We start from the raw sequence: 21,750 nt of genomic DNA, 5'->3' as shown, positions 1-21,750 counted from the left end.
CCCTGTGCTATACTGTAGATCCTTCATTAACCCATTTTATATATAGTAGTGTATATACCTCAATCTCTATCTCCCAATTTATCTCTCTCCCTCCCTTTCCCCCTTGGTAATCATAAGTTTGTTTTCTACATCTGTGACTCTATTTCTGTTTTGTAAATAAGTTCATTTGTATCCTTTTTTTTTAGGTCAAATATTCATTTTATTTTATTTTGATTGATTGCTACAAGTGTGGCTCTGTCAGAAGGTACATCTAAAGAAAGAGAAAATAGATAAATCCCAGCTAAATTACCCATGGCAGTTTTTTTTTATTTTCAAGAAGTCCTGAGATGATCGATTTACTCATTCATTAAACAGAATTATTGTGACTTTATTTTTCTATGCACTGGGGATGCAGTGGGAAAGCAGAGTTTATGTCTTCATGATGTTTAGGTCGGTCAGGGAACCCAGTCATTGAAAAAGTAATCACAGATGTGCTGATAGTGACGTGGAGGAAGTGCTATGGAGACATCCCTTGGTCTGGGAAAGCAGGGAAGTCTTCCTGGAGGAAGTGACTTTCAAGATGAAGTTCTGTATCCACCCTTGCACTCACTTGTCAATAACTAAGCAGGGCTTTTTTTTTTTTTTTTTCTTCACTCTGCAATCAGAAGTACAATACTGAAAAGAAAAATTTTCTGACTTTTAGAATTGTCATATACAGAAATTTAGACAAACATCTACTGACCCCAGAAGATTTTGCACACATTTAAAAACATCACGTTTAGTTCTTTATTTTAAGTGAGTAGCCTATGTTAATTTCAAATTTTTGAAGCATTTGACTTTAGAAATATTTCCTGTTAACTACTTAAAAAAAAAAAATCTCCTAGGACTTTGTTAGTCACTTACTAGGCACTTAAGAAACATAAAATGTCTTTCCCTTCCCTCTAATTTCTTCCTCCCTATTTTTTCCTCTCACCCCCTCATTTACCCAAGTGTTTAGAAAGAATTCAGAGCCTCATTAGATAGAAAAGGCTTGACCTAATTATCTTCCAAATTGATAGAACATTCCTAAAACATGTAGATAAAAAACTTGAGTGTTTAACAAAAGTATTTTGATTCAAAATTTAGTCTTATATTTATTTTATATTTAATCATGCATCTTGCCATTTATTTTATTCTATCTCTTAATAATTTTAGCTATTTTCAAATGGCAAGTTCTAGAGAGAGTCTGGAGAAGAAGGAAACTCTCCTATACTGTTGGTGGGAATGTAAGTTGGTGCAGCCACTATGGGAAACAATTTAGAGGTTCCTCAAAAAACTAAAAATAGAATCACCATATGCTCTAGTAATCCCACTCCTGGGCATATATCCAGACAAAGCTATAATTCAGAAAGATACATACACCCCTATATTCAGAGCAGCACTATTCACAATAGCTAAGACATGGAGACAGCCCGAATGTCTATTGACAGATGAATGGACAAAGAAGATGTGATACATATATACAATGGAATACTACTCAGACATAAGAAAAATGAAATAATGCAGTTTGCAGCAACATGGCTGGACCTAGAGATTATCATACTGAGTGCAATAAGTCAGACAGAGAAAGAAAAGTATCATATGATATCACTCATATGTGGAATCTAAAATATGACACAAATGAACCTATCTACAAAACAGAAACAAACTCACAAGCTTAGAGAACAGAGGTGATTGCCAAGGGGGAGGAAGGATGGGAGGAGCATGAATTGAGAGTTTGAGCTTAGCGGAAGAAAACTATTACATAGAGAATGGATAAACAAGGTCCTGCTGTATAGCACAGGAAACTATATTCAGTATCCTGTGATAAATCATAATGGAAAAAATATTTATAAAGGATGTATGCATGTGTATAACTGAAACTAGCAAAGCATTGTAAATCAACTATACATATTTTTTTAAGGCTTTAAAAACTTCTATAACAAAATTAATTAATAATAATAATTCATTTTATTTCCACTTATGTCCTGAAACATATATGAATAAAGGGTACATTTGAAGCTGCTTAAAATATACAATATGCTTTCTTAATGCTCTTAAGACTATGGGTTACCCTCAATTTTGTTAGCACTCCACTGTATTACAGCTCATAAAAAAAACAGTTTTCTTTCTTTCAGAATATGGCATGATTGACCTCTGAATCAAGTAGACACATATAAGATTTAGAATGACTATTTGAAAGCAATTCAAAGAAAATGTTAGTATAATTTTTCAGCATTTTCATTTGGAATAATAATCGATAGTTGATCATGATAGTGTATTAATGTAATAAGAAGCCTTGTTTAAACCACAATTACTTATACTGAGTGAATAGGTTTTCCGAAGTATGTTAAGTCCAGTTGTTAAATTTCCTTTCCTTATACTCTTTTGCAACAGATCACCCTGAAAATAGAATTGTTGTAATGAAACTATTATCAGAGATAAATGATAACATGAAAATGAAGCTGTTTGCTTCCACATTAAACTCTGCTGCCTTTGAGTCTGCAGCCAGCAACTGTTTCAAAATACAGCATTATCTTGAACCCATATCTCTGTCTTCTCTGGTTTCCTGAGGCAGTGTATTTCAACATCATGCAGCCCCACTAATGTAACTCTTGGTGTCTCTGAAGTGTAGCTTAAACCTTCCCCTTCCACCTCTCCATTAGTGACTTGGTGTGTAAATAAGTGCTATGTGATTATATTTAAATTCTCCTACTTTTAAATTTAGGATTTTCAAAATTGATTCATAGTAACTATCTCCTATGGGCTTCCCTGGTGACTCAGCAGTGAAGAATCTGCCTGCCAATGCAGGAGATGCAAGTTCAATCCCTGGGTCAGGAAGATCCCCTAGAGAAGGAAATGGCAACCCATTCCAGTATTCTTACCTGGGAAATCCCATGGACAAAGGAGTTTAGCAGGCTGTAGTCCATGGGGTCACAAAAGAGTGGGACACGACTTATCGACAAAGAAGCAGCAACAAGCTATCTCCTATAAAGGAAATTCTGAAGTTGTATCAAACATCAAGCCTTAAACTTGCCATTTTAACATCTGGAATCTTGGAACCAAAATCGCAGAAATATTCAAGAGGCAAAGATTCCTTATTTAGAGCTCTGCAGAATATAAGATCTACAATACTGGCAAGAGATGGGCATTTTCTTGAGATTGTAGGGAAGTTAAGAATGAAGTGAATAACAACTGGGTGAAAGCAAAGTTTAGATTAAAGAATCTGGTTTTCCCTGGGATGTAAGTTTAATTTCCAACTTGCAAAAGAAGAGTTTGTCTTAGAGATGAAATATTTCTCCTTGACATTCAATCATGCTTTTCCTGAAACTTCTTCTGGAAAATAAATACTTACTAATCGGACAGAAATTAAAATATTCAAAAGACTTTTATTTCATTTCTTTCTCTACCATTTAGTACATGGAAGGGAAAGTTATAAACAGCTGCTTGAAAGATAAATGACAACAAAGATTCATCCTAGCGAATATCTTATTCAACCTTCGTATTGTTTCTGATTGCCTAAATTCTCATGTTTGTGAAGTTTTGTGAAGTACTAGCTAGTCCTGGAAAATGATATTAATGGTTATACTTACAGCATTAAAATCAAGGCTTAACTTTGCTCATTATTAATCTCAGAAGTAAACAGTGTATTTCTGTGACCTTGCTGAGACCTGGGCACCTAACAGAGATTATGCCTAGCTATACAGAAGAAATTAGATGGAGGTATGAGTAATTATTTAAGGAGAAAAATAACTAACACTGGCAGATACTTCTTGTAACTTCATCTAATTTTGCATTAGGAAAAAAGGATCCAAGTTTCCATTTTCCTGGTTATCATTTCACATTTATAGTTCTGTTGTTTTGATCATGTTTCACTTTTCCAGATGTCTGTTTTTGAGAAGCAGAGGGGGAAAAGAAATCTTTGAGTGATAATGAAAAAGACAACTTTGCATCTCTTCAATATACATTTCTTTCAGAAAAATGTAAACATTCTGTAATACCTCCATCGTGCATTATTATTATCCCCTTATATTTTACCATGTAGATATCAATTAACAGAACATTCTTTTCAAAAGTAAATCAGAGTGAACAAAAACAAGTTTTAGTCAAAATACTTGCCTGTTGCTGGCTTTAGCCTGAATAGGAAGTTTGGGTCCATCTTTCCATGGCAAATGCATTTGGGATAACAATGAAAATGATATTTTTCTGCCCCCAGGGTTGTGTTATTAAACTGCAGCCTTCATTGTTAAAAACCAGTAGCACTTTCTGATCTACAAAATTTGAAATGCCACTGAATAAAATGAGACCTTTGTATTGCATGGAAGCTGCAGAAATAAATCTTTGCCAGTACCTTCCCTTCTGTTCTCTTGCTTGTTCTATGTCTACCCCCCCTCTCCCTTCATGCTATTCCACCCCCCACCAGTTTTCAGCGGCATCCACCCTCCTCACTCAGACTCCCAATTTTTTTTTTTTTTTCCCCACTGTCTGGCTTCAGTCTCGGATGAAGCCATTCCACTACAGACCAAGTTGTTCAGCTCTGTGTTAACTCTGCCAGTAATGTTTGCATTTCCCAAGAGCTTTCCTGACATGGAAATTTAATAGAATAATGGAGTGAAGTGCTAATAGTGGAATTTAACACACCAAGAAATGCAGACTGGTGTAAGTATGGGCTCCTTCTCAGTCCTTTCAAAGACTACCACCAAGATAACCACCAAGATGACCACCCATATTGCTCTTGTGAAATGAGGATCCAAATACAAAAGCAAAAAAGATGTAGTTTGTGAAGCATTAAAATCCTGCTAGTTGATTTCGGAGCAAATATGTTTGTTTTTGAACTCTTGGCTCCTCCAAGGTCACTGCTGTTCAGTCAGCTATCACTCACCCACTCTTTTAACCCGTCCGTCAGATAACAAAGAGGTGAAACCATAAAAGCACGTTCTATTACTCATCCCCAAGGCTGATTTGAAACCTGTGTTCTCAGGAACCCCTGACGTGCTGGATACCATGTCGTGAAAATAAGTGTCGTGTTGACTGACTTGAGCTTTTACCAGAACTGCGAGAATACTTTGGACCCCTTGGGTATATGAGATAGACTGGGCTCTAAGGGGGTCTCAAAATTTGGCCAATGTGGTGGTGATCACCAGACACAACTGTTGGTCAGTTTTGCCCAGTCCAGAGGGGGTTAAATCACTGCTGGGCATTCCAAACTTCTCTAATCTTATCCTGGAGAAGTGGAGTCCCGCCTTGGTTTACAGTTGAGGTCACCAGCAGGGCAGTGTTTAGACAGGGACTGATGGAATTACGCAGCATTGTTAACATTAAATAGCACTTGGTGGTGAGGACCCATGATGGCATTGGGATCCTATGACTCCTGGAGCACACTATCTTGAAATAGATGCCTCACCGAGATGTGTTGGACTTGTAAAACGTGTGAAGGGCTCTGTGTGGCTTTCATCATTTGTTTAATTTGAAAGGAGATTGTTTTAAGGGACTTACAGAGTTAAGCAATGTTTCTAGGGAACAGAAAATGAAGAAGAAAATTGATCTTTGTTATAGTCAAAGTCACGTGTTACAATTCACTCTCCAAGGTGACGCAGTATCTCCTTGAGGGAAAAGCTGCCAAAAGTGTTGAAAGTGATCTGCCTGTTTTCTTCTCAAGCTGACTTGCAGGGAGGCCCTATTTAGAGACTGTTAAATCCTTGTGGAGGGTTTACTAATAACTGTTCATCCCTGTTTCTAAGAGAAGTTGAAATAAGAAACATGACATTTGGCAACTAGTTGTATGAAAATTAGTAAATCTGTGTCGAATTTCCCAGTCATGGGCATGTATTTACTTAAAAAAACAAAACAAAACAAAGGCCTTCTGTTTCTTTTTTTCCCTAAACTTCACACTTGATGTAAAGGTTTACCCACTTCAGTCATGCCTTTCACAGTGTGTGTGTGTGTGTGTGTGTGTGTGTGTTTGTGTGTGTTGTGCTTTCCAGGAGTGACATGTGACTGTGCTGTTTAATCAGGGCTATATTTAAAAACAAATTTGCAAGGGAGCGTTTCTCACGTTATTAATGAGATAAAGTCGGAGTGAAGCAAGCTCTGTCGCAAAGGGCAAGTGTCATGAGGCAGGAAGTCCCGGCCATCTCTTCTAGCTGTGCTTCAGCCACCGCCACCTCGCTGGCAGCCCAGAGCAGGCTCAGAGGAAATGCCCGCCCTTGGCCACAAGTGCCTACTGCTCCTCCAGGGCCCCCCCTGCCCCAGGGCTCTGCACCCACTCTGACTTGCCTCTGTCTCCAGCAACCCCAGCACCTCCTTCACACATGGCTTTTGTGTGGGACCCTCGGGGAGCCTCAGTGCCAGCACTCTCCACAAGAGTCAAGTCAAGATCACGACTCTCAAAGTCTTACAGGTATTGTTCTTTCCTTTTTGTGGCTGGGATGAATTTTTTTCATCAGCCTCCATCACCCTAGGCCCCCTGCAAAAAGTCTCGTGCCCTGTATTGATCTGTTTAACTTCTGTTTCCTAGATTGCCTTCAGTTGGCAGGATAAATGGGCAGTATACAGGATAGGAACTATGAAGATGAGAACCTTAACGGAGCCGGGGGTATTTGGGAACCTCCAGAAGCAGAAGGAAATTGACTAACTCTAAAAGCTGATTTTGAGAGTTAAATGGTAAACTTAGAAGAGCATTCCTGTGACTGGCATCTGGAAAACAAGTGTGTTAGCCCACTTAATGGACATAACGTAGCCAGATTCTGTCGTACTAACTTTCGGTTAACCCTTGAAATATCAGGAATGGGTTCTTGTTTGGTTCAAGAAGCAAACAAACAACAACAAAACACTTCTGTGTATGTTTAAGTGTTTCAGGTCCTATTCACATGGAAAAGTAGAAATTATCTCTATGGTCTAGATAGTAGTTCAGAGTTTTAATTTTGCAAAGGGGAATTAGATACCATGAAATAGAAAGGAATATGTTCTTAATCTGTTATGTCCAAAGATTTCTGTAGAAATATATGAAAAATCTTGACCTCAAGACTTAAGTAAATTGTCAGTGACACCTTTGCTTTACATCCAAGTTAGGCTCATTTTAACCAAATAACTTGGAAAGAAAAAGAAGACATTGAGAAAAATCTTTGATTTCCTTTTTGCTTCAGTATTCTAGATATTTACAAAGAAAAGATTGACCCTTCACACATTTTTTTTGTTCTGATTGGTTAGTCTGTGGCATTGCAAGCTATTTCACCAGTAGAAAATAGAGGTGAAATCATAGGCAAAATTTCAAGAATTTCTTTAGACAAAACGTAACATATCTGGAAACCACCAGGCCTGTTTAGAATTATGCATTAAATTTGGATTCAGAAGTGTTCGGATTTACTTGCATAAGCACATTCAAAGTTTAGATTAAAATAATCCACAAGAATTATTTATTTGTTTTAGATAGTATTAAAGATAGTGCCCTTGGAATTTTTTAGGGAACTATGAAATCAAAAAGACTCAAATTATAATCTTCCCTAGTAACAAAGAATAAGCAAACTTTGACAAGGGATAAATAATAGATGGAAGTTAAAAGTTTAAGTAGTACTTCCTTACTACTAGATGTACTACTAGCAGTACATCTACTTCTACTTCAAAAGAGAATAAACATCATTTATTTTTATTAATTATGTTAATTTGTTACAGTTAAGAATGATTCAACATTAGAAATTATATGCCTACTATATGCTTTGCATTCTACTGAATTCACTTCTCATGCTTATTATTTTCATCTCATGCTTCTTATGTGCTAAGTTGTATACTTATTTAAGATTTGTAAGCATTATTGTGCATATTTCAAATAGACAGTGGCTTCTAGAAACTCTTTACCATTGAAATCTGATAACAAGTTTCCAAATATCATGCATATCTAACTGCTGGGTAGGGTAAAAGAAATAGCATGTTTGTCTAAAGAATTTCATAAATCTTGAAAAATGCAGAGTTTAAGCTCTACTGTGTGATCTGCAGATATATTATGAAACTTGCCTTCTTGGTCTGCCAAAGATATTTTCATTTTTCTTGTCAATATGATCCTTTCCAAAATAGAACAAGCACTGGTATGTCTAAGGATGAGTTTTCTGTATATTTAAATGCCCTGAGTTGGAGTTCTAACCTTCCTTCAAAACAAGTTTAAGAGGTTAGAATGACACCCTTAAAAGCCATTAAGGACCAGTCTCTTTTGAAACTTGAGAGACTCTGTTGCTCATTCATTTGCTTTTAATTTGATCGTTAATTTACCAAATAATAATTAATTGTTAATATATACTCTCTTCACTGTTCTGTGGGTCCTGTTTTCTCTATCCATTTGGACTAAAATTTCCTTGAGTTCAGAGGCTCCTTTCCATGCAGGGGGAATATCATTAATGCATATTTGATGAAACATCTTGCTATATACACTCTCTTAGTTGATATTACTCAACATATTACTTAGTTGAGTAATATCAACTAAGAGAGTTGGATTTCAGTGTGAAAAATCAACTTGAAGATATGATCAGGACCTATCACAGGCCAAGAGTTCAATGGAAAGTTAAGAAGCTAAGACAGCAGTTGGACACTCTGACCTCACATTTTTAGTGGTCTCTAAGTACTAAAATCAAGAGTATACATTCAGTCACAGCAGTGTACTGACAACAGTGGGGAAAAATGTTTATTGTATAGCTTTAAACTTTTATCAGACCACATCAACTCAAATTCACGAGTCACAGTATTTATGCATATGTACATGCACACGCATATACACATAGACATATACCCACACATTTAAGTTCTACATTTATCTTCTGAATGACAGTTTCATTGCATAGCATCCCTGGAGTCAAAAGTATTAAGCTATTTGATGTAAACATTTAAAATACCCCAGAGTTTTGCAACCGAGCTTTTGTATTTCTTCATTTCTTTTTTAATATATGAGATCTTTAAAGCATGGAAGTAATTTAGGCTTATTTTGACCTTTGAGAGGCTTTAGATATAATTCTACTATTGAAGCAACTGACATAATGAGGCGTTAGCCAAGATTTCTTGGTTGAATTTCTCATTTACAAGGTTTTTTTTTGTTTAATAAACATTTTATAGTCTGTAAAGTTCTCACATGTGTCTAGTAGAGTGTTTTTTCTTTTCCTTTGAAAGATTGAATGGATATGATGCATGACGCTAGTAATACTCTAACGCTAAGCTGTAATATTTGTCTCCGGTATTGTTCTCACTCTCCCGTGGCATTCAGGCTGAAGGAAGGCCAGGTCTGGAAAGAGCCTGATTTTTTTAAAGTAACCACAAATCATATGTATTTGATGAGTGTTGATCCCTGTGAAGTACAACCTTGGGCAGTTCTACAATGTTTACAGTAGATTTGAAAGTTGTTTTTCAACAGTGATGAGTTCTTGCCTTTTGTGGGTAAAATATACTTTTAGAGAAAGCCAGACATAATTAACATATAACTTATTAAGCTAAATTTGATTTGATGCAGAAAAAGAGAGAGACAGTAAAAGAGGATTACATTCTAAAGAGACTGATTTTCCTCTGTGGCCCTAGAATGAGAGCCGCACCGCTCATGTCTGCTTTAGAGGAGAGAGAGAAGGGAATGATGTGCTTCTGTTAGATTTGAGGAAGTAGTATCAGTGAGTGGACTCATGTTTAAATGTAGTTTAAATGTAGTACCTCAAATACTGGGAAGAAAATTATCTTGGAAGCCAAGAAAGAACAAGGAGCTAGGACTTAGCAGGTTGGAGGACTCTTAACTATTCCCCACGGGACCTTTTGTTTTTTAAAAAAATGTTATTGTTTAAAATTATAGTAACATTCACAGAAACTTGAAATAGAAAGTTACTCTTCTAGAGATGGTCTTATCTTCCAATCTGAACAAATCACAGAACTTTGTCTTTTCAAAAAGGAATGTTAAAAGGGACATTTTTGTTTATGGGGTGACTATGGGTGGATGTTGTCCCAATAGAAGAGACCGCCATCAAAGCTGCCTAGTTGAGTGCAGGGCAGAGGTGATTTTGCTAACCTCCCACAGACTAGAACAAAGTAAGTTCTAGTTTTCTTGCCCCTCACACTACTAGAGGTCATGAAGATATACTACATCACTGACTGTTGGCTGAGACAAACAACCCTAGATAACTTTAAATCACCCCCCTCGGCTCATCTTGTAAAGTTACATTCAAATCTGCAACTTTGATCTGGAGGGTTTTTTTTTTTTTAAGGTAGAAGATATTTTCAGGGACTGCTGGAGAATATGGTCTCTTAGCTGCTCTTTGTTCCTACCAAAACTGAAGTGTAGCACATCAATGGCTGTCAAATTAAACCTCAGTTTGCCCACTAGAAAATGCTGGCTAGAGCCAAAGTCTTAAAGAAATGAGTCCTGCCAACAAATCAGGAAGCTGAGATGTAACTTTCTAAGTTTCACATTAGTACCTCCTATTCTGTGGCATTAAAAAAAAAAAAAAAAAAGCTTTTCAAATGTAACAGATGTTACTATCTGCTCTTTTTAGTGTTCTGTTCCATACCTCATCTCATTCAATTTTTAGGGAAAAACAGTTGACCTATTTCAAGTCCTCAAAGTTGATGCTATGAAAGTGCTGCACTCAATATGCCAGCAAATTTGGAAAACTCAGCAGCAGCCACAGGACTGGAAAAGGTCAGTTTTCATTCCAATCCCAAAGAAAGGCAGAGAATGTTCAAACTACCGCACAATTGCACTGATCTCACATGCTAGCAAAGTAATGCTCAAAATTCTCCAAGCCAGGCTTCAACAGTATGTGAACTATGAACTTCAGACGTTCAAGCTAGATTTAGAAAAGGCAGAGGACCCAGAGATCAAATTGCCAACATCCATTGGATCATCGAAAAAGCAAGAGAATTCCAGAAAAACATCTACTTCTGCTCTATTCACTTGGCCAAAGCCTTTGACTGTGATCACAACAAACTGTGGAAAATTCTTCAAGTGATGAGAATACCAGACCATCGACCTGCCTCCTGAGAAATCTGTATGCAGGTCAGGAAGCAATAGTTAGAACTGGACAGGGAACAGGCAGGTTCCAGATCAGAAAAGAAGTACGTCTAGGCCGTACACTGTCACCCTGCTTATTTAACTTATATGCAGAGTACATCATGCAAAATGCTGGGCTAGATGAAGCACAAGCTGGAATCAAGATTGCCAGGAGAAATATCAATAACCTCAGATATGCAGATGACAGCACCCTTATGGCAGAAAGCAAAGAAGAACTAAAGAGCCTCTTGGTGAAAGGGAAAGAGGAAAATGAAAAAGTTGGCTTAAAACTCAACATTCAGAAAACTAAGGTCATGGCGTCCGGTCCTATCACTTCATGGCAAATAGATGGGGGAACAATGAAAACAGTGACAGACTTTATTTTGGGGGGATCCAAAGTCACTGCGAATGGTGACTATAGCCATGAAATTAGAAGATGCTTGCTCCTTGGAAGAAAAGTTATGACGTACCTAGACAGTATATTAAAAAGCAGAGACATAACTTTGCCAACAAAGGTCTGTCTAGTCAAAGCTATGGTTTTTCCAGTAATCATGTATGGATGTGAGAGTTGGACTATAAAGAAAGCTGAGCGCCAAAGAATGAATGCTTTTGAACTGTGGTGTTGGAGAAGATTCTTGAGAGTCCCTTGGACTGAAAGGAGAGCAAACCAATCAATCCTAAAGGAAATCAGTCCTGAATATTCATTGGAAGGACTGATGCTGAAGCTGAAACTCCAATACTTTGGCCACCTGATATGAACAGCGGACTCATTGGAAAAGACCCTGATGCTGAGAAAGATTGAAGGCAGGAGGAGAAGGGGACGACAGAGGACGAGATGGTTGGATGGCATCACCGACTCAATGGACATGAGTTTGAGCAAACTCCGGGAGTTGGTGATAGACAGGGAAGACTGGTGTGCTGCAATCCATGGGGTTGCAAAGTGTTGGACACGACTGAGCGACTGAACTGAACTGAAGAGGATGGGTATAATTACCACCAAATGAAAGGAAAATTTGAGGTTTAGGAATCAGTGGCTATACAACCCACATGTGGTCAGAAGTCCAGAGTAGTGATAATAAGATCTAAATTGTATTGAGGATTTAGTATGTGCCAGACAGTGTTTCCAGTACCCTCCAAATACATTATCTTATTTCATCCTACAAAACAGCCCCACAAGGAGGACTAGCATTGTATTTACCTTACAGATGATGAAACTAGGCAGAGAGAGTTTAGGAAAAATGCCCAAGTTTGCACCCTGCCCTAGAGGCTCGACTTCTAGTCACTTTCTTACCTCCCGTTTCTCGATCAGATCTTCTCATTGCCACACAGAAGTTCCATAATAAAAGGTGACATTCCGATAGACTTAAGTAGCCTCATTGACTGAACTCAGAGTCTTCCTCTAAAGAATACCTCATAATTTGGTGTAGAACAGGGTTTAATGATTGACCAAAATATAAAGGTATCAAATAATATCTGAACAGTCTTCTATCCTAGTTGAGGTTGGCTTAAAGTAGTATTAAGCAGAAGCATCACAACATGTGTTTCTTATAAAAGAAAAAAGGAAACTAATCAGTGAATTTGTGTGCTTCTGTCCTCTTCCTGGGTTTTGCTTCATCTGGTTCCATCTGGCTCATTTCATGTGGCCAAAAACATTGGTCCTGTGGTTATATTTTACTGCCAGAATGTTGCTCCTTGGCCAGCTGTTCAGAGAAGCCAAAAGATTCTCTGAGCTACACAGGTCAACTTCATCTGCATCATGCCTATTTATTCCACTGGCATTGTCTTGAATATTGAATGGCATTCTTAATGATGTTCCAAATTGTGAGTAATATTAGCTTAATTGAACATGAGTGAAATGGTTTCCTTATAGGCAACATTACAGTCATTATGATAATAACAACATGTTTAACTATTGCACATTGTGAAAGGGTGAGGGGATGTTATAGGAGGGAGACTCTGGCTTTAGAGCCAAATAGACCACACTTGAATGCCAGTTTTGCTGCTTCCTTTTTTAATAATTTTATTTATTTATTTATTGGCTATGCTTTGTCTTCGATGGTGCACAGACTTTTCTCTAGTTATTCTAGTTACTCTCTAGCTGCAGTGTGCAGGCTTTCTCATTGCAGTGGTTTTTCATTGCAGAGCAGGGACTCTAGGGCATGTGGGCTTCAACGGTTGTGGCACATGGGCTCAGTAGTTGCAGCTCCCAAGCTCTAGAGCTCAGGCTCAATAGTTGAGGCTCCTAGGCTTAGTGGCTTTGCAGCATGTGGGATCTTTCTGGACCAGAGTCAAACTGTGTCTGTTGCTTTGGCAAGTGTGTTCTTTACCACTGAGCCACGAGGGAAGCCCCTCTGCTGCTTTCTTAACTGGCTAATTGCTTAACCTCCTTTAGTAGATTCCCTGTCTGTAAATGGAAAGTACAAGTGTCTGCTTCAAAGGGCCTGTGTGCCTTTACATGGAATAGGTACATGCCTACCTCCTCTTTAATAGCATTTTAAAGAGGTGCCTACCACCTCTTTAACAGCATTTTCTGTATTTCCCTTACTCTTTCATCAATTCTTTGATGCTTCTTTTGTAAATAACTTCATTAACATTGGAACTGCTCTTGGTTATAGATTAGCACAAAACAGCTCACCTATAAACAATTATGTTATAAGCAACCTGCACATAGAAGAACAGCCTCACCTTGATAAGACACGGTGGGGAGACAGGTTGAAAGCTGGTTGGCTGTCCAGTCACATTGTTGAGGTTGGAATGTCAACATCTTTACAGCTCTGAGACATTAGTCAAGCTATTTCTCTTCAGTTTGCCTTAGTTTCTTCATCTTTAAATTGGAGGGTATGAGGATTGTACGTTAGTCAGAGGTCATGCCTGACATGTAGACAACAGTAAAATTAATATTAGTTAATCCATACCAAAATTTAAGCTCCATATGGTAGCAATTTTTGTCTTTTTTCCACCTCTGTATTACCAGTACTCAGAAGGGTGTATGGCTTGATAAATGCTTGATGTATATGTGCTGAATGAATGAGCCAATTAGCCAATGTTTTTAGACCCCTGACAAGAGTAGGGGCATTCTGCATCCTTTCCCTGTATCATGGAACAGAGGGTCAACGCTGAAGAGACCCTGGAGTTCATCTGCTCAAACCTATTTGAAAAGCTTGAAGGCCTTTGTAGCTGTTGAGTAGCTGAAATCAATCTAATGCAAAAGACAGACATTCCAAGAGCAACAAGTGTGCATACTACACTCCAAAAAGAAGGCTTGGGAATGAACCGGAAAAATAGAAGCTTTGTGTTGGGCTAGAGGAACACACTCTATAAGAACTAACGTGGCCATGAATAAAGCACTCGAATGCAATCAGAATTCATATAAAATATGAATACATTCATTCAGAAGCTGATTGTCCAATGCCGTTGATAAGCCTGGTCAGTGGCATGCTGGTAAATGTTAACAGCCAGCTGTCTGTGAAAACACCAAAAAAGCCTGTTTGTAGTATTTGCTGATTTCCGTGGCAAAAATTCTCCCACCGGTCCATTTCAAGCCGCAGAGGTCACTAAGTATGGCATTGACAAGAGATGCCAAATTGCATATATAGGTGCAATAGACATGCATGACATCAGGAATGTCGATAATAATAAAATGTAGTCTGATTATTAAGTGATGAGTTTTGAATATTTAATACCATTCCTTTCAACATAATTTTTAAATTGTAAGTTTATATAATTTAATTTTTAATAGTCATTAGATATAACAACCAACTTAGAAATATTTCTGAAAAGTTAACAGTTTGCTTTTGCCAACTAGTATGGATGGTTCTCTGGAGGAGGAAATGGCAACCCACTCCAGTATTCTTGCCCGGAAAATTCCATGGACAGAGGAACCTGTTGGGCTACAAATCAGTGGAGCTGCAAGGAGTCAGACCTGACTGAGTGACCGAGCACACATGGGGATTGTTCTGCCATAGCCCGATGCCTGATGCTTCTTAGCCACTTAAACCTTGTATTAGAGACATAATGACAAGGAAAGTGGGTGGATCTTTGCTCTCATAAAGCTTATTTTCTAGTGGAGGAAGGCAAAAAATAAGCAACAAAATAAAATAGGATTTGGGGTGGGAGATTCTGCTTGGGGAACCATACATCCACGGGTGCATTTGCAGTCCTAGGCAGACAAGGTGTAATTCAGATTGCACCAAGTGGATGAAACTATATGGGTGCTGACCTCATTACTGACTATGTTCTTAATCAGATAAGACTCCGATCTCTTGAGTGAGTTTGCCTTGGCTTCACCTTTATTGTAGAAAATATAAGGAAATATAAGGAGGAGATGGAAGAGAAGGGGCAGTTTATACAGTCCAAGAACCTATACTAGATACACACACACACACACACACACACACACACACACACACACACAAGGAATCCAAACATAACAATAAAGATGGTCATGAAATCACAAGACAAGAGAACAAAAGAAGAAAGGAACAAAAAAAAACCCTACAAAAACAATCCGAAAACCATTAGCAAAGTGCAATAAGAACATGTATTCAGTAATCACTTTAAATGTAAATGCACTAAATGCCCAATCAAAAGACATAATGTGGTTGAATGGATACAGTGTATTTTGAATTAATTTTTTCACCTAATCCTCAGAAGATAGAAAATATTAAAGCAAAAAACAGAAAGTAAGTTAAAAATTGATAGCAGTAGTAGCATTGAAACATATATATTACCATATGTAAAATAGATAGCCAGTGGGAATTTGCTATGTGACAGGGAGCTTCAATCCAGTACTCTGTGACAACCAAGAGGGGTGAGATGGGATAGGAGGTGGGGGAGAGATTCAAGAGGGAGAGGACATATGTATACCTATGGCTAATTCATGTTGATATATGGCAGAAACCAACACAATATTGTAAAGTAATTATCCTCCAACTAAAAATAAGTGAACTTAAAAAAATTAGTAGCAGTAGTATGTCATATAGTAATGCCTTTTTTTTAATGTGTCTGTCCACGTCACCTGTCCACATCCTCCCTGAAAATGGATGTAATAAGCTAAGAGTAATTATGTGATGAATTTTCAATTTTCAGAATTAATCATATAAATGTAAAATCTTGGATTAGAAGGAAAGCTAGCCAGACCAATCTTTTCTCTAGCCCATGTATTTTTTGAATGGTGTCTGTAAATATTAGTCTTCTAATGCTTGTTGCTCGATCCCTTTTGGCTTAACTTGTCTGTAATTGATTTGTGGATTATCCACTGAAAATTGTTATGAATAACACAATATAATGGCAGAATATGTTTATATAGGATAACAAAGTAGATTGGCCTGAGGAGAGCTATAACTCTGTAAAATATCCTTGTTTTTCAGAGATTTCTCTTTTCACATATGGCAGTGTTTAGATAGATAGAGAATGAAAAACTAGCTGAATCTGATTAGTATTCTCATACAAAGGGAAGATTGATGTCCTGTTTAAGAATCACATTAGTTTGATGACGTAAATACATTCTCTAGTGAAAGGGTGGTCACTTTAGGGGAGAGAAAAACATAACAAAATCCTTCTGCCATCTTTGGGTTGTACTTGACACAGAGCTCTCATCTGTGGGTTCCATAAAGTGTGACCACCCTGATCGCAGATGAACTAGGAGGAAAACATTTTATTACTCACATAACTAGTTTATTTCTATAATCTTACTGTTTCCTAGAAAATGACTAGATATTTCCCTGCCATAGCTTTCCTGAACTCTTTGCCATAAAGTTCAAAATATCTTGAGCACAGGTGCCTGTTGCCAGCAGTACTGTTGCCAGTGGACATGGTTTTACCCTGTCTTCCCTTATGGAAGATAAGCATGACCCTTACAACTTCTAATTGTATATGCTGCCTTCCTAAGCTTTGGCTGAGATACTGAGGGACATGAAACATCAGGTTTCTCCTGCTAAAGAAATCCATGTGAGCTGAAGAAGCAGAAAGAAAACTCTGACTTATAGAAATGCCAAGAAAGGGAAAGAAGGTATTGGCTGGAGAGACATTATATTGTGTTTTGGAATGAACTTAAAAGGCTTAATGTTTGTGTTAGCCATGTATGACTTTTATAAAAAGTATCTTGCCTTGCCAGTGTTGGTTAAAAGGGGAGGGCCTCTCTTTTTTTGGTTATGTTATTTATATGTAACTCTCAGCACTCTATGAGACACTAATTGATATATGATAGGTATGAATGTGCTACTGGGTAAGAAAAAAAATACTGAGCCAATTTTACTCATATAACCAGTAGTCAGCTGCCAGGGATACCAGCTCCCAAGGATACTCCTTCATGCTCATCTCCAGTCACTAGAATTCTAAAGATAACCACTATCCTAACTTCTAAGAGCATAGATTTGTTTTGCCAGTTTTGTGCTTTTTATGAATGAAATTATACAGTATAAACTCTTCTGTTTTGGCTACTTTTGTTCACCACTGAGATGTGAGATTCATCCATATCATTTTTGTGTGGTTGTAGATTGTACATTCTGGAGAAGGCAATGGCACCCGACTCCAGTACTCTTGCCTGGAAAATCCCATGGACGGAGGAGCCTGGTGGGCTGCAGTCCATGGGATCGCTAAGGTCGGACACGACTGAGAAAATTCACTTTCACTTTTCACTTTCATGCGTTGGAGAAGGAAATGGCAACCCACTCCAGTGTTTTTGCCTGGAGAATCCCAGGGACGAAGGAGCCTGGTGGGCTGCCGTCTATGGGGTCGCACGGAGTCAGACATGACTGAAGAGATGTAGCAGCAGCAGCAGCAGACTGTGCATTCTCATTGTCATAGTGTTGCATTGAGTAAATATACTGCAAATTGCTATTGTTGGTATATACTCGAGTACTCCAGTTTCAGGCTGTCATGAATAGAGCTGCCGTGAACATTCCAGGATATATCATTTGTTAAACAAATGTGTGTGTGGTGTGTGTAAGTTTGTGTTCATACACATAACTTGCATATATCCCCAAGGAGTAGAATTTCCAGGTTGCAGGTTATATGTATATTTTTAGATATTCCCAAATAGAGTTTCAAAGTGATCGTACCATTTATATAATCCCCAAAGCAATGTTCCATTTTTCCACATCCACAGGAATGGAGTATTCCATTTTCAATGACAGAATCTTAATAAAGCATTGCTTAGTTATAGCAATGACATCTAATGCCTTTTGTTTATGGAGATGGATCTTCTGATTGAGCGACCTGTTTTTCCAGGAATCATATGGGTAATAGTGAGACTTTCACACTCTATTTCCTCATGATGAATAATTCATAACTGAGAAATAAGTGACTATCATAGGAAATTTGGCCTTTTGTGCAGAAATAGAACTTTCCCCCTCTCTTTGACCCATATTTCGTTTAAATCTATGGTCTTATTCTTACATTTTATCCATATTTGTCAACCCAATAATCATCATTGTTAGCAACACCGATGTGACCCTTTATTCTATTTGAAATTTTCCAACTTCTGTTTTTATTTCTAGTTATATATCCTGCGTTGTGTTTGTCAGCTTTTTTCTTCCATGAATTATTTCTTGGAAAAGTTGTTTTGGCTGTTTCCTAAGTCAGTTTAACCTGTTTAAACGTGCTAGGACATAGGCAATGGAAGCCAGGATTCAGTAAACGTGCGTTGCTTTTTTCACAGATTTCTTTTTTCAGTTCATGCACTTAGAGCAGTTGTTCCTTTTGTTCTCTTTCCTCTTTGTCACTGTTTTTTTGATGTCAAGATTCTGGTGACGTATATCACTGCCTCTAAAGTTCGTCATAAGTTGATTCATGATATCAGACTTACTTCTGTGTTATCAAATAAGCAGGCCCACTCAGGTTCAGTTTTTACCATGTCAAAATGTGATCATTAATTTCTAGGCAATGATTGGAGAGATGTCAGTTCAGTTCAGTCGCTCAGTCATATCCAACTCTTTGCGACCCCATGGACTGCAGCACGCCAGGCTCCCCTGTCCATCACCAACTCCCAGAGCTTACTCAAACTCATGTCATCGAGTCAGTGATGCCATCCAACTATCTCATCTTCTGTCGTTCCCTTCTCTTCCCACCTTCAATCTTTCTCAGTATCTTTCCCAATGAGTCAGTTATTTGCATCAGGTGGCCAAAGTATTGGAGCTTCAGCTTTAGCATCAGTCCTTCCAATGAATATACAGGACTGATTTCCTTTAGGATTGACTGGTTTGCTCTCCTTTCAGTCCAAGGGACTCTCAAGAGTCTTCTCCAACACCACAGTTCAAAGGCATCAATTCTTCAGTACTCAGCTTTCTTTATAGTCCAATTTTCACATCCATACATGACTACTGGAAAAACCATAGCTTTGACTAGATGGACCTTTGTTGGCAAAGTAATGTCTCTGCTTTTTAATATGCTGTCTAGGTATGTCATAGCTTTTCTTCCAAGGAGCAAGCATCTTCTAATTTCATGGCTGCAGTCACCATCTGCAGTGATTTTGGAGCCCCCAAAAATAAAGTCTGTCACTGTTTCCATTGTTCCCCCATCTATTTGCCATGAAATGATGGGACCAGATGCCATGATCTTAGTTTTCTGAATGTTGAACTTTAAGCCAACTTTTTCACTTTCCTCTTTCCCTTTCATCAAGAGGCTCTTTAGTTCTTCTTCACTTTCTGCCATAAGGATGGTGTCATCTGTGTATCTGAAGTTATTGATATTTCTCCCAGCAGTCTTGATTCCAGCTTATGCTTCATCTAGCCTAGCATTTTGCATGATGTACTCCGCATATAAGTTAAATAAGCAGGGTGACAATGTACACCCTTGACGTACTCCTTTCCCAATTTGGAACCTGTCTGTTGTTCCACGTCCAGTTCTAACTGTTGCTTCTTGTCTTGCATACAGATTTCTCAGGAGGCAGGTCAGGTGGTCTAGTATTCCCATCTCTTGAAGAATTTTCCACAGTTTGTTGTGATCCACACAGTCAAAGGCTTTGGCATAGTCAATAAAGCAGAAGTAAATGTTTTTCTGTAACTCTCTTGCTTTTTCAATGATCCAACTGGATGTTGGCAATTTGATCTCTGGTTCCTCTGCCTTTTCTAAATGCAGCTTGAATGTCTGGATGTTCACAGTTCACATACTGTGAAGCCTGACTTGGAGAATTTTGAGCATTACTTTCCTAGCGTGTGAGATGAGGGCAATTGTGTGGTAGTTTGAATATTCTTTGGCATTGCCTTTCTTTGGAATTGGAATGAAAACTGACCTTTTCCAGTCCTGTGGCTGCTGCTGAGTTTTCCAAATTTGCTGGCATATTGAGTGCAGTACTTTCATAGCATCATCTTTTAGGATTTGAAATAGCTCGACTGGAATTCCATCACCTCCACTAGCTTTGTTCGTAATGATGCCTCCTAAGGCCCACTTGACTTCACATCCCAGGATGTCTGGCTCTAGGTGAGTGATCACACCATGGTGGTTATCTGGGTCATGAAGATCTTTTTTGTACAGTTCTTCTGTGTATTGTTGCCACCTCTTCTTAATATCTTCTGCTTCTGTTAGTTCCATACCATTTCTGTCCTTTATTGTGCCCATTTTTGCATGAAATATTCCCTTGGTATCTCTAATTTTCTTGAAGAGATCTCTAATCTTTCCCTTTCTATTGTTTTCCTCTATTTCTTTGCATTGATCACTGAGAAAGGCTTTCTTATCCCTCCTTGCTATTCTTTGGAACAGAGCATCTCATTCAAATGGATGTATCTTTCCTTTTCTCCTTTGCCTTTTGCTTCTCTTCTTTTCTCAGCTATTTGTAAAGCCTCCTCAGACAACCATTTTGCCTTTTGAATTTCTTTTTCTTGCTGATGGTCTTGATCCCTGCCTCCTGTACAATGTCACGAACCTCCTTCCATATTTCTTTAGGCATTCTATCAGATCTAATCCCTTGAATCTATTTGTCACTTCCACTATATTATCATAAGGGATTTGATTTAGGTCATACCCGAATGGTCTAGTGGTTTTCCCTACTTTCTTTAATTTAAGTCTGAATTTGGCAATAAGGAGTTCATGATCTGAGCCACAGATCAGGTCACATGTACATGGAGTATATACATGCATATACATGGAGAGATATAGCATATATAATAACTGTAGGTTATATATCTTGAAGCTTTCAAAATCCAGTCCTAATGCTCTCTAATTGGTGGCACATAAGGTAGAATGAAAAGGAAAGCTAGGGCAATATAAATGTATTCTAGAGGTCCCATGTCATGAAGTAATATATACTTTAGTATCAGGCAGATATTTGAAATCATGAACTGAAAAGTAAGTGTTAGAAATTGGGGAAGAAATTAAGAATTTATAACTTTACATTTTAAACTTTAGTCTCCACCTAGTGGGCTCTGGATGCTGTTATATTTAAATCTTACTTTTAGATTCTTCATAAATGAAGTTTTCCTTAAAATTAATAATCCTCAGAACCGATATTTCTCAGTGCCTAAGTAACTCCCTGGGTCTAGTTGGAAATTGTATTAATTTTTTCAGGTCAATATTATTTCCAGTGTAAACCAGCTAGCAGCTTTGAATGGCTAATTGTTTAATCAATGATAAATTAAAATTTATAATTGTGACATGGTAAATCCACAGGATTCATTTATCCAATATATCAACCTATCAAACGTTTCAGCCAAATTGCTTAAAAAAGGCAGCATAACTAATCTTTGTTTTCAACTCCCTGTTGTCCTGTCTGCTGTCAGGGAGATAATAAGATACAAAATATCCAAATT

General features: G+C 37.9%; 1 protein-coding gene across 6 annotated transcripts in view; it reads left to right on the top strand.

The window, feature by feature from the left end:
* PDE4D (phosphodiesterase 4D) overlaps positions 1-21,750 on the top strand; it is a 1,572,405-nt gene that overhangs the window by 1,197,504 nt on the left and 353,151 nt on the right. Inside the window, exon 1 of one of the 6 annotated variants that reach the window (XM_081524291.1) lies at positions 4,935-6,397. The exons of the other annotated variants lie outside the window; for them this stretch is intronic. Coding sequence (XP_081380417.1) covers positions 6,309-6,397 — 89 coding nt within the window. The 5' untranslated portion in view covers positions 4,935-6,308. Of the gene's footprint in view, positions 1-4,934; positions 6,398-21,750 lie in introns of those variants that run through there. 6 annotated transcript variants of the gene reach the window in all.

This window comes from Giraffa tippelskirchi, chromosome 8, assembly GCF_054371585.1.
Source record: "Giraffa tippelskirchi isolate mGirTip1 chromosome 8, T2T-mGirTip1v1.2.pri, whole genome shotgun sequence".
Classification (NCBI taxonomy): Eukaryota; Metazoa; Chordata; class Mammalia; order Artiodactyla; family Giraffidae; genus Giraffa; species Giraffa tippelskirchi.
Note: the sequence above shows the minus strand (reverse complement) of the source record. Positions and strands in the feature narration are given on the sequence as shown.